Genomic DNA, 13,274 nt, shown 5'->3' on the forward strand with positions numbered 1-13,274 from the left:
ATTCTGTAGAACCTCTTACTTAGTTAGTATCATAGAAACTTAAAGTTTACAGAACTTAGGAGTGTGGACAGAGATAACTTCTGGATAATTATACTCTGGAGAGTCTTTTAGGCACTAGAATTTCATGCTTGCAATGCATTTGTTGCATTGCAGCAAAACCCTCACAAGTGTTTCCAGGAGCACAAATCAAATAGAATTTCTCAGCGTTTACTGAGAACAGTGAAAATACCACTGCAGAATTTCTATTTCTCTCTAGCTGAGAGTCTGCATTCTTAGCTTTACAGTGGTGTAGGCGGTAGACAGATGTCCTTGTACTTGTCCTTGGAATGTATCTTTAATACATTAATGATTTGTAGCATTATGTCTGGCATCTTTCCTATGGTTAATTTTCTCTGAATTATATTCTAATTGCACTGAAAGAGAAAATGTTATCACTTTGACACTGCCTTACCTCCAAATTACATTTTCTTAATAATTAGTAGTGATATTTTCTATTGCCATGTGATGTGAGCTGCAGAAAGAGGTTGCAGTAATATGTAATAGTGAATTAATATATGCAATATGTGTTTAAATTAGGGATCAATAACTGTTGATTGCATTTGCTAATTGCTGTGTATTGCTCTGGAGACACTGAATTCGATATTCATTACTCACACTGCTTTATATAAAATGTTTGGGAATTAAGAAAACTGGGCTTGTGCAGTGACCAAGCATAGTTTTTGTTCCTATATTTAGTTTATTTGGCCCTATTGCAGCTACTGAGAGACAGCCTGCAAAACCTCTGCCTTTCCTGTTTCTTGTGCCTCATTTACTTGAAGGGAGTTTTACCTGTAAGAAACATTGTAGCAACACACTTCCTTCTTCTGGATGATAACAATTTTGTGATTTATGTCCATCCTCAATCTATAGCCTATAATAATGGCTCAGATCCAGGGCTTTTCCTATGTTAGGTATACACTTTTATGACAATATATCCAGAGCTCTTACTGGAGACTAGTATGATTTTTTTCACCACTTGATTCAGCATTAGAATAATGCTCTTCCTCTCTGTGTATTTCCATCCATTGCTTTTCTTCATAAGTAATTGCATTCCAGTTTGGCCTTCTCTGTACAACTTCCTGCTGGTAGAATGGAAGAGTCTAAAAGAGAGAAAGTTGCTGCTTTCTGAATGGAGAGGTTTGAAGGGTGGTGTTGGGCTGTATTGCATGGAAAAAAGAAAGTGAGCAGACACACAGCTCTTGAGCTGACTGTGCCTACACTCTACTAAGTTGTTATGCTCTGAGAAGAGGTTTTGCTTCAATTAATTTAAACTGATTTGGCAGAAAAAATAGACACAAGAGCAACAACCTCATGTACTATCAAAACAAAAAATTCTGAGAAGTGGCCTGTGAGTTTGCATGATCTATAGAGACAAAGAAAATGCATTATTGATATTATTTAGTTTGTTGAGGATGTCTTGATAATGCATATGTGGCTTCTGAATTTTGCAGCTATTGAATCCCCTCCCACAATGCCACCAGCTTGCAGGTGCATGAATGGTGGAACATGCTATATAGATGAAAGCAGCCTTCCCAAATGCAAGTAAGTCTGTATGTTGTTAGGGTAATCCTGCTCAGACTGTGCTGGTTTAGTCTCATGAAACAATTAAACTCTGAAATCTGTTGGAAACACGTCAGAAGGTGTCATACATCTGCAGTAGCATTTTTAAAACAACTATGGAAAAACACATGCATAAAAATATCAACAAATAAGTAATGTAAATGTATCAGTTTGGGGGGAAAAACCCAAACAAACCCCAAAACCAAAAACCCAAAGAGGCAAACCTCTGAAAATTCTAAAATGTTATACCCCAAAATTACAACAATGGAAAAGTGACTCTCAATAAATGTAGCTTGGAACAGCCAGCAGGTGCCACCAGTGCTCCACTGAAACCAGACCTCTGACTCAGCACTTTTTATTTTCACTTTTAGTTCTCTGAATATAGGAGACATACTAAATTTACATACAGTGAGTGCAATATATAATTATTGAGCATGGAGTTAAAATTTCTGGGTTGTAGATAAACATTTCAGAATATAATCATAAAGCTGAGATCCCAAAATTAATAAAAGCCATTCAGTCAGCTGTCCTTCTTACATTTACAGATGTTCTTATGGATACACTGGGAATTATTGTGAAATAGGATTGTCAAAAGGAGTCCCTCCTGGAACAAGTAAGCTTCAAGAATATATTGCACTTGACATTTGAGCTAAGGAATCTGTAATACCTCACCATGATACCTGTTCAGGGTCAGGCTTTTAATTCTCTGGGTTCTTGTTTTGCACTGAACTATGCTTGCTTGAATGTTTTCTCATTCTCCTGTCTTTGGCAGCAGCAGTAGCAGTGTTGCTGACAGTCATACTGATCATCATCATTGGAGTGTTAGCGGTCGGAGGCTTTTTCAACTACAGACGGACAGGCTCCCTTTTACCAGCACTTCCCAAACTGCCAAGGTATGTTTGGAAGGCTTTCAGAGCAGGAGTGGCTGTGAACTGGAAATGTAGATTTGTTTCTAAAAATTTCTGAAAAATCTATTTTTGCCATGTGCCCTTTCTGGTGGAATCTGGAAACTGCAGTGTTGCAGTATCTCCAGTGAATTTTTCATTCCAGGCAATACCATAGCTGATCATTATTGTATAACAGAGGATGACTGTAAAACTCTTTGAAATTCTAAATTAGCTTTTAAATAATAGGCAATATAGAAGACCATTTACCAGATCTGAAGCTGCATGTTCAGTTCAAAAAGATACAAAAGATCACAGTGAAATGTTTTCATTTTTTATAAAACTTTGACCTGAGATGAATTGAAGAGATCTTTTAATAAGTGAAAGTCTGTACTCATCTGCAGTCCTGTATTCATGTGCTTAAAAATATGGCACATGTGTAGTGAACTTTTGTTTCCAATGCCTGAGATAATGCCTACACTGCTGACAGTCATACTATTGAGTGAAAACCAGCTTTGTGAAATGTCATCACAAATATTTGATGTTTTAAATCAAAGAAAGATGAAGGAAATATATTTTAAATTATTTAAAATTAATTTTTTTTAGAAAAGATGTCAGAATATGATGCTTTGAGTTTTTTTAGCTTTAATATAATTATGTGTTTTAAAATGCTTAAAAGCACATTTCATAGTCCTTGTACCAATTTCCCAGTTACAGCTCTTGAACCACTGTAGTAATTAAATCACTGTAGTCAGTAATGTGGATGAAGCTAAAACTGCTTCCTCACTGGAGGATTACACTGAACTAGTGACACTGAGTGAGCCCAGATGAATACAGCCAAGATAATTAGAGGGATGGAGCAACTCTCCTACATAGAAAGGCTGAGAGAACTTGGTTTGTTCAGCCTGGAAAAGAGAAGGTTTAGAAGTGACCTGAGGATGATTTTCTAGTAGATGAAGGAAAATGGGGAGAGACTTTTTACAAGGGCGCATAGTGACAGGATAAGGGGGGAATGGATTCAAACAGAGAGAGTAAGTTTAGATTAGATATTAAGAATTAATTCTTTGTGATAGTGGTGAGGCATTAGAACAGATTTCCAGAGAAGTTGTGGATGCCTTGTCTCTGGCATTGCTCAAGGCTGGGTTGGAAGGAGCTCTGAGCAACCTGGTTTAGTGAAAGGGGTCCCTGCCAATGGCAGGGAAGTTGAAACTAGATGATGTTTAAGGTCCCTTCCAGCCCTAGCCATTCTATGAATCTGTGATTCTAATCCAACTTTTTCACGAGTTTATTTATTTCTGCCGTATGTCGTAGTGCTGCCATTGCTCAATCCCTCTTTAAACTCGGAACTCATACCTTTACAGCAGACCTAACTCAGCTACAGCTTAGCTCTTGCCTGTGGTATGAGACCTGTCCATGTACAGGAACTGTAGCTAAGAGCTACCATTTAAAAATTGAATCAGCTGATGCTTACAGGGCTGACTGGCTGACTGGTGACGTTTCCTACAGCACTAGCTGTAGGAAAGAAGTCTAGCAGGAGCCAGATCCAGTGAGGACATACAATGGACACGCAATTCCAGCACTTCTGCCTTCCTTCAAGTTAGGCAAATTTGACAAAATGAAACCAAAGGTTAGCTATGGAGCAGATTTGTAGTTAGATGTCGATGTTACATACTCACATTTCTGTGTGGAAATGTCCTGTATTTGGTTACTGATTTTATCTTTCACTTCTCTTATTATTTTTTAGCCCAACAGTGTGCTTTCAGACTGTTTCCAGTATTACTCATAAATATCTAGATTGCGCTTGTGGTTGTCATAAATCTATACACAGACTGAACATTCACTAGTATGAAAACAGTGTCTTGTAGATATCTTCATTATTTGCATGCCTAAATCTTCAGTATAGGTGTTGCTGGATTTATTTTGTCAAATTTCAGATGTGTGTTTTAAAAAACAGTTTCAATGAATTTGAGTAATTGAGTGGGTCCATGCATTTGTCTTTAAGTCAACATTAAGTGTGTTCAAAATGTAGGTAAATTTATTTCAGGTGAAATTTTATTTCATTGACATCATTTGATGTCTACATGAGCACACAAAGGTATTTGAGATGATTCTGAGGGGGCTAACTTAGGTTGAAAAACTCATTAAACTAATAAAGAAATGCAACTTCTGATGCTAGCTTGCCAAAATTCAAAGTGATAATTATGCTTAGAAAAGCAAGTGAAAAAAAACTGTATTATAAACTCTCTTTCTGTGTAATCTCTTCTACTTTCTTTTTATTTTTGTCTGTTTGTTTTTGTCTGTTTGGTTTTTTATAGTTTGAGCAGTCTTGTAAAATCTAATGAAAATGGCAATGGGGTAACGTTCCGATCTGGAGCAGATGTGACCATGGACATAGGAGTCTCTGGCTTTGGGGGAGATTCTGCTATAGACAGAGCAATGCAAATGGTAAGGTTTAGTTCTCAAATAATTTTTTTAATTGTGTTCTTTTAATGTAATTAGTGGCTTATCGAAGGGAGCCTTTTATCTATAAAATGATAGTGGGATGATAAATGTGTTCTAGAAAAGAAATGAACAATGATTGATAGTTTCCTGGAATAGCTTTTTGTAATTTGAAAGCAAGGACAAATATAGGATGTTCTTTAAAATAATGTGCATTTTTTTAAGATTTATATAGCAGAAATTAAGTCAATTACCCTCTTTTGTCTTTCATGGGATATAAAGGGAATGACTAGACAAATGAAAGCATTGTAACAGGGAATTCTTTAGGATCTCTGTGTTCCATAGAACAGTTTAAAATGTGTAGTTTTCACAACCAGATAGTATGTTAGAGCATTCAGAGGTAAAACTCACTCCTAACCACAGGATTCACTATTTTGTGCAATACAGTATAGATTTGAAAATTTCTTAGTTTATGAAGTTTAAACAAATCATATTTAACAGTTATGGGGACATCATAAAGCGTAACTCTACTTAATGCACTTTTTGTTATGCACATCTGAGAAAGAGCAGATCCCTGTGTTATTCCCATTTACCACAAGTACAGTGTACAAATGACTTTTACTTGTAGGAAACAGATCATGGATATGTTTGAATAGTAAGCACTTGCTGCCAAGCATAAGGTGGAAACTCCCTAAACTGATGTGAATAGATATGAAATGAAACAGGTAAAAAAAGATAAGCTCCTAGTATTACCTTTGCCTAGATGAAAAAACACAGAAATTGTTAAAATTAGGCAGCTTGTGTAACAAAACATCCACATAAGCATTTTGGTAAATACTGGAAAAATAGCTTTAGGCTTGTATATTATCCCAAATCTTCTTCATGCACAAAGAACTTGTCCATGCTTGGCATTTTCTGGCCTCATACTCACATACTGAAGCTCAAGCAATGCAGTTTATACATTGCCAATACCAGGTCTGGGTGAAGACTATCTCTACTTATGTGATGTTAGTTCTCCCTATATAAACAAAAAAGAGTATAAGCAAAAAATTTTTTGTTTATACTCCCTCCATTGGGCATGAAGCAGTGTTTGTGAAAATGAGGCAGGTTTAAGGGACTAGCTGCTGTACTATTCCTGTGCTGTTCCTTGCTGGTTCTGTCATGAGGCTGTGTCAAAGAGCAGGACAAGTGTGTCTGGGTGGGGTTTTGTTTTCATTATCCTCTTACCTGGTGTAACTCATCTGACATAACTGAGGGGACACACTGCTTTGTCTCAAAAAATACAGCAATCTCCTTGCTGGGACAAAATTAATGAATCCCCTTCTCTTAAATATCAGTTACTGCATATTAATTGATATGTCATTTTGAAGTCTAAATTAAAATATTTATTTGGATATTATTCCTCCTTTGATATCTCTTCCCTGTTGAAGGTATGATTTGTGAAAGTCATCTTTCCTCATCATAAAATACTTGGAGTCAAGTCCTGAAATGTGGGGGAGGGGTTTGTCCATCTAAAAAATGGGGTAATATTGGAACAATCAGTAGTCCAGGCTGCCAAGTCAGAGAGTAAAAGTAAATTGATGTGATTTTAACAGATAAAGGTTTTGTCTAAGCCTACATGAAAGTAAACATGTGTTGTTCCCCAAGATGAAGAGTCTGACTACACATTAATTCCTAGGAGTATGGAGGTGTTTATTCCACTGCAGTTGTTGGGTTTTTTCCTCCATAGAATGAAAACTTTGCAGTGGAGTCGGGGAAACAACCAATCACGTTTGAAAATCCAATGTATACAACCAGAGATGGTGGAGCCAGCACAGCTGGTGCAGTTACAGTCATTCGGCCAACACTTGTAAGATAAATTTTAGCTTGACTTTCACCTTTCATTTTCCCTTATGACCACCTTTTCTTCTTTGAAGAATGTTGATTTTCTTCCTTCTCCTACAGGTAGCAGCAGCTGGTAGTGGGGAAAATGAAAATTTTGAAAACCCTGTGTATTCCTCTGGGATATCTACTAGCCCGAAGGAAACCCCTCAGAGTACAGATGCACCTTCGGTAGGAAGTTCAAATGCTCTAAGGATGCCTTGTTTGTGTTCTGCTCCAGATCAGAAAAATTGAATTGCTAGAGAAGATGCAGTCAACTTAATGTAGTTTCATGTACCTCAATAATTGCCCTTGTGTTGTTTTCAAGACAGGTTTTTCCTTTTTAATATACTTGTCTGGTATATAGGATTCCATGAAGTAATTTAGTAATTTTTGTTGCTTAGTCTTTTGTGAATACTTCTTTAGGTGAAATAACTTAGTAATCCAGCAAAAAAAGAAATTTGTGTTCCATGCTTAGAATTACAATTACAACCTAGTGATGTAAGAATATCCATTTCAAGTCACTGGGGTAGTAGTCAATGCAAGTGAAATCCAACACTGTAATGGCAGTTTCCAGAGAAGTTTTGAGAAAAATGTGTGAAGTTCTAATAATTTTTATGTTTCAGGAATCAAAGTGGAGTTTCTTCAAGAGAAAAAAGAAGCAAAACACTAATTTTGAAAACCCAATATATGCAGAGGTATTGTTTATATTATATAATTCTATTTTTCAGCTAATGTACTGATGGACTTTGTTCTTGCTTTCATAGGATAAAGATTATTGGTAGATTCTGCTGCTATGTGGAACAGCACAGAAATTCCAGTGCAGGTTAGGAAATGAAGTGGTTGTCTGAGGTTGCTAAATGTCATGCACAATGAGGTGTTGAGCAGGCTCAGCTCAGGTGGCACAGCTGCTCCTGACATTAAGCATTAGAGTAGAAGTTCAAGTGTATGGAATGTAAATTTCTAGTATTGCTTTTACTCAGCTGTACTATCTAAGGTGAAATTAGCATTTCATTTTGTTGCAGGTGCTGTTTTGCAGAAATAATTTATACCATGACATTTAACTTTAGGAATATTTATTTACTGTTTATGAAAGCTAATATTGGATGTATGGTGCATTAGAATGTAAGGTTTTATTTTATGGTTATTGTTTCAGATGGAAAAGGAGCAGCAACAGGACACAGAAAATGTCCCTACCCATTCTCCTTCACTGCCTCCCAAGATTATTCTGAAGAGAGACCAACCCCTAGCTTACACAGCAACAGAGGATACGTTTAAAGACACCGCCAACCTTGTTAAAGAGGACTCTGTGGTGTAACTGGGTAACTCATTTAGGGAAATTAGACACATCCATTTGCACATATATTTTTTATAAACAGAAGAGTAAGGTTCACATTCAAATGCTTTATAAAAAGATATACATCTCTTAGCCAGTGGCTGGAGATGTATGTTAAAACTATGCCTTGTTTTTTGGACAAATGCCAATTTCTATTTTTATGAACGATTATCGTGATGTACTATATGTATATCTTTGCACTGAAGCTGTCTGAAAGTAATGTTATAAATATATTGTACATTTGTAAATTTTTCTGAGATTATCTTGTTCAGTGATGTTGCTAGTAGAAATTTGTGTGGAATCAGTCATATATTTAGGGCTAAATTAATTATATAAATGCTTAAAACTAAAAAAAAGAGAACCAAACAAGGCAAATAAAGGAACATTACTGATTTACAGGGTCTTTAGAGTGTACCTTTAATATCAGCACCTTTTAAAAATTCTACTGGTGCTCTGGGCATCTTTGCCACCTGTTTTATATAGTACTGTATATAAAAATGGGTATCTCTTCCTCTTGTGTTAAACAAAAGATGAAAGAGTCAATGCAGCATTATTATGCTGAATAGTTACCTGTGCAAAATGTTGTTCTTACAATGTTGCCTGACATAATTTCCTCTCAATCTATAAGACACATACTTTTCCTCTAGGTTCCAATTAACACAATTCCATTAATAGTGTTCCTATGAAGACTGGATATATTTAGATTTTAGTACCACAACTACTTAATGAGCTTTTCTCTTGCTCATCAATGGAATACCTCTGTTCTTGGCTGGAGTCTCTGGAACTATGTTCTCTTTGTACTGTGAAGTAGCTAGGTTTCTGTAGCAGCTTATTTCCAAACAGCAAAATATGAGAGAGATTGGTTCATTTCAGAATTCCTTCAGGTTTTTTTTTAAATGTGAAAATTTAATTTTATTGACTATTTATTTCCTAAGGTGGATATTAACAGAAAGGGAAGCAATTTCTACTAATGCAGTCTTTGTAGTTTTCTGGTTGTTCCTCTAACCTTCCATCAGAATATACTGTTGATCTTTTTAGCTCTTCTAATAATTAGCCAAGATATTTTCCACAACATGAACCATTTGAGAAAACTGATTACAGGACCGTGTTCTTCAGTATTCCTGGCTAGCTACTCATACAAAAGATTCCTGAATTTATAATGATTGAGACTTTTGCTACTTGATTGTTTTATATCTAAATTCTCAAAATATATACTATTTCTAATTAGAATGCTTGTAATTACATTGTAACATACTTTGATTAGAAAAGAGAACTGTAAAATGATGCTGCTGAATAAGTCTAATAAACATATTATTTTATCACATTCCTATTCCATAATTTGTGTCAAGGCTCTATGTACTTTTTCAGTTGTGGAGACTTCTGTGCACTCTGAGAGGAAAACAACAATTCCTTAGATAAAGTTAAATAAGAATAGTGTTTACTGCTTTACACAACTGTCTAAAGTTCTTCCTGTAAGATGATGTCTTGATACTGACACTGTATCTCTGTAAGTGTGAAAGCTGCCCTGTTACACACATTCAATAAACTGGCCCTTGGAACAGGAAACTCTTACTATTGAGAGACTGACAGTCAAGGTAGTATGGACATAAGTGATTAAAATCTTATTTCAATTACCTTTCATGTCTGATGTCAGAATCTGATGCTTTGATTTTTTTTCTTCTTTAAGCACACTATGTGTTTTTAAAATAATTTTTCTTGAGTCCATTAATGTAGAAAATTCCTTAGATTTTTCAACACAACAGACACATCTGTAAGGATTTCTTTGAGATGCAAGGTGCTGTTCTTAAGGAAATAATTCACAAGGTTTTAAAGGGAGAAGGCAAGGCTGACCCTTCCAAAAGACTTGCCTGCAGTTGCATACCACGAGAAAAAGTAGTGTCAGTTTTGGGAATAGTCTTTGTCAGCTCAAAGATTTGGAACCAGTGTTGGTGAAAACTGCTAATATGTGAGCTATGTATCAGAAATACTTTTTTTCCTGTTATAATTTTAACTTTTCCTGTAATAATTTTAACTTTTTTAAGATAGGGAAGAAAACAGTCCCTGGGTTACTCTCTAGTTAGGTAGTATGTAGGTTTGGTTGTTTAGCATATCTTCTGCTCTCAGCAGCATAGCTACTGAGAACCCTTCTGATTATCTACTCTTTATCAGTGTATGTACACTTGGGATTATGTAAAATTTAAGTTTTGGTACTTTGTACAACAGAAGTTTTAGATTATACTCATAACTTTATTTTTCACTTGTATTCTTTTTCCCTTATCAGGACAGTCCCTGCTTGAATTCTTAAATTTTGGACTCTTTGTGTTTCAAAGAAAGCTGATTTTTAGATATTTCAACAACTGTCTGTATTCTGCAACTATAGAGCTGATAAATTATACTATTAATTTTGTAATGTACTTTCTCTTTAGAGCTGCCTGGCCAGATAGAAAGATTTCTCTCTCTGCAAGTATTTATTGTGAAATGAAGTAAAATAGATTTATTCTTGAAGCTGTTTGCTAGAGAATAGAATTTCAATGAAATACTTGAAGATTACTAGCACATTTTACATACTGTCCTTTTTTTTCCCATTGCAAACACACACACATGCCCTCTCACACATAGTGATGAAACTTCTTTTCTTATGTTTGGAGTTCTGACCTGCACATGGTATTTTTTAAAGCTTAATTGAATTGCACATTAATGATTAATCACCAGCACAGCACTTCAGCAAATAAAACCTTTACCCCTTCAATTTTAATATCTTTAGGAGCACCCATTTGTGAGCCTCTGGCCAGTAGCTCGAGAGACAGAAATAGTGTACAAAAGGCACAGTAATGTCAGCTAATGTTTTGCCATTCTGAACATGCTCTGTACAACTGAAAGGATTTGCTATAGCCTACACTAATGACCTACTTCATCTGATAAGTGAAATCATTTTCACCTGCAAAACACACTGAGTATGAAAGAAATACAAATGCATATTGTTTTTGTATTTTCCCCATAAACTATAATAATATTAGGAAGACAGTTAAAGTATGTATTTCGATACTCTGTTTGTTCTGTTTGCATAGAACAGTGAAGTTTTGATTTTCCCTAGAATTGCATATCTGTAAAATTGCTTGTGGTTTTTTTCCTGCAGAATTGAATAATCAAGTGGTCAGATACTATAATTGTAATTTCTGGAATATGCTGCAATATCTGGACCTCATTATTATTTGACTTAATGTCTTGTGTGAATAGTATTAACTAGCTTTGTAGCTGAAAATTTTATGAATGCAGATCCTACTCTATAGGTATATATAGGTATAATTTCTGAGCAACAGCCTTCAAAAACATGCTGGATTTACAAGCCTACCTGTGAACTCGGAATTTCAGGTAAGGTGGGGTGAGGGATGGAGAAAGTATCTTCTGAAAAGAATTTTAACAGTCTAGTAACTGGTAAAGAAGAGGACATCTAGTTTTGATAGGATAAATCTTTATTTCTGCACAGTTGATCCTGTGTTAATGCTAGACACTCATCAGAGCTCCATGAACTGGTCTCCTGCTCTCAGCTGGAGCTGGCAGTGTAATACGCAGCAGCATATCAGACAGACAGCTCGGGCCATAGGAGAGGAACAGCCAGAAGAACTTTGCATCCCATCCTGCCCTGTATCGTGTCCTGGGGTACTTTGCTATCAGTGCATGTTCCATGCATTTTATGACATTAGAAGTATCATAGTCACACAGTCTTTTCACTGATGATCTTTGGGCTTTTATATCTGTAAACAAAAAAATAATCCTGAAAGCATTTATATGCCACATCTCTGCAGAGTGTTCTTTATACCCAAAGGTTTGGCTACAGCTTCAGGCTTGCTTTAAACTAGTCTCAAGTGCTGAGAGCAGTATAGCTACAGCAAAGCAGAGACAATAAAGGCTACAAAACACCCAGAAGTCCAATAAACAAAATCCTCCCTGGCCTATACTTGAGCCAGATGTTCTGTACAGTATGTTCTGTGTCACACTGCACTAACTTTTCAGATACCAAGAAGCAATAAATGTAGCATATGGCCATAGCAGCTCATTCCCACTGGGCATCCTACCTGTAAGTATAGAGGGACGAGGAAAGGCAGCATGACCTCATATCTCACCAGTCTCATGTGTGAACTAATTAATACCTCAGGCCTCATCTAACTTACACAAAGTAAAGAGCAGTCAGTGATGGGTCCTTAATGAGCATTAATGATGTAGAGTAAATGTTCACGGAATCACAGAGAGGTTGAAGTTGAAAGGGACCTCTGGCATCAAGCCCCACTACTTAAGCTGGGTCACTTAGACCAGGCTGCCCAGGACATGTCCAGATGGTTATGGATATCTCCAAAGAGGGGGACTCCACAGCTGCCCTGGGCAACCTGTGCTAGTCCTCAGTCACCCTCACACTGAGATGTTCAGCAGGAACATCCTGTGTTTCAGTGTGTGCCCTTTGCCTTGAGTCCTGTCCCTGGACAACACTAAAAAGGGCTTGTTGTCTTTAGAGCTTCAATTCAGGTATTTGTATATGTTGATAGTATCCCCCCTGAGCTTTCATACAATCCTTTTTCTACTTACATTCAACTAAGTATTTTTCTCCATAGGAGTCTCTGATCTCAGGAGTCAGTCTGTTCCAAAGTTTGAAGAGGTATTTCTCAATGATATCTGAATTAACTTCTTCTGCCTTAAAGAAACCATGCTCAACAATGCTTACTTTCATTCCAAAATGCCGCATTTCTATCCTAGAAGAAAAGAAATCAAATAATGTCCCTGACCATCCAATAATGGCACAACTATGAATCATAAGTAAGTTGAAAATCTGTCACATTAATAATTGAGAATTTGATTATTATCTTAATATATCAGAATTATTTTGAAAGGTTCAAATTGGATTCATAGCAGTTGTTCTGTAAAAGCAGAGCAGACAGCTGAGGGAAAAAAAGCAGTGTCAAGTAGATTCACAATTCTCTGTGGTTTATGCTGGACTCTTGCAAAGGGTGTAACAGCTAGGTGCATCTTAGTAATGTATTCTCGTATGAGAGCTTTTGACAATTTCATATACTGTTGCATTTTAGTTCACAGCAACAGCAGAATATTAAAGTGTCTGAAAAACGTAAACGTGAAAAAAAATTCAATTGGATTAGAACTTCATT

General features: G+C 36.2%; 2 protein-coding genes across 3 annotated transcripts in view; one reads left to right on the forward strand and one right to left on the reverse strand.

Annotated features, from left to right (window-relative positions):
* LRP2 (LDL receptor related protein 2) overlaps window positions 1-9,456 on the forward strand; it is a 110,519-nt gene extending 101,063 nt beyond the window's left edge. Inside the window, exons 72-79 of the mRNA XM_059475769.1 lie at window positions 1,491-1,581; window positions 2,145-2,212; window positions 2,372-2,492; window positions 4,799-4,928; window positions 6,652-6,771; window positions 6,867-6,974; window positions 7,409-7,480; window positions 7,939-9,456. Coding sequence (XP_059331752.1) covers window positions 1,491-1,581; window positions 2,145-2,212; window positions 2,372-2,492; window positions 4,799-4,928; window positions 6,652-6,771; window positions 6,867-6,974; window positions 7,409-7,480; window positions 7,939-8,100 — 872 coding nt within the window. The 3' untranslated portion in view covers window positions 8,101-9,456. The remainder of the gene's footprint in view (window positions 1-1,490; window positions 1,582-2,144; window positions 2,213-2,371; window positions 2,493-4,798; window positions 4,929-6,651; window positions 6,772-6,866; window positions 6,975-7,408; window positions 7,481-7,938) is intronic.
* Window positions 1-13,274, reverse strand: part of DHRS9 (dehydrogenase/reductase 9) — a 32,901-nt gene that overhangs the window by 12,578 nt on the left and 7,049 nt on the right. The window contains exons 4-5 of one of the 2 annotated variants that reach the window (XM_059475771.1): window positions 12,700-12,863; window positions 11,574-11,873 (exon numbers count right to left, since the gene is read on the reverse strand). In XM_059475771.1, coding sequence (XP_059331754.1) covers window positions 11,623-11,873; window positions 12,700-12,863 — 415 coding nt within the window. In that variant the 3' untranslated portion in view covers window positions 11,574-11,622. Of the gene's footprint in view, window positions 1-11,573; window positions 11,874-12,699; window positions 12,864-13,274 lie in introns of those variants that run through there. The other variant, XM_059475772.1, reaches the window with a different exon arrangement.

The sequence above is a fragment of the Ammospiza nelsoni genome, chromosome 7 (assembly GCF_027579445.1).
Source record: "Ammospiza nelsoni isolate bAmmNel1 chromosome 7, bAmmNel1.pri, whole genome shotgun sequence".
NCBI classification, from domain to species: domain Eukaryota; kingdom Metazoa; phylum Chordata; class Aves; order Passeriformes; family Passerellidae; genus Ammospiza; species Ammospiza nelsoni.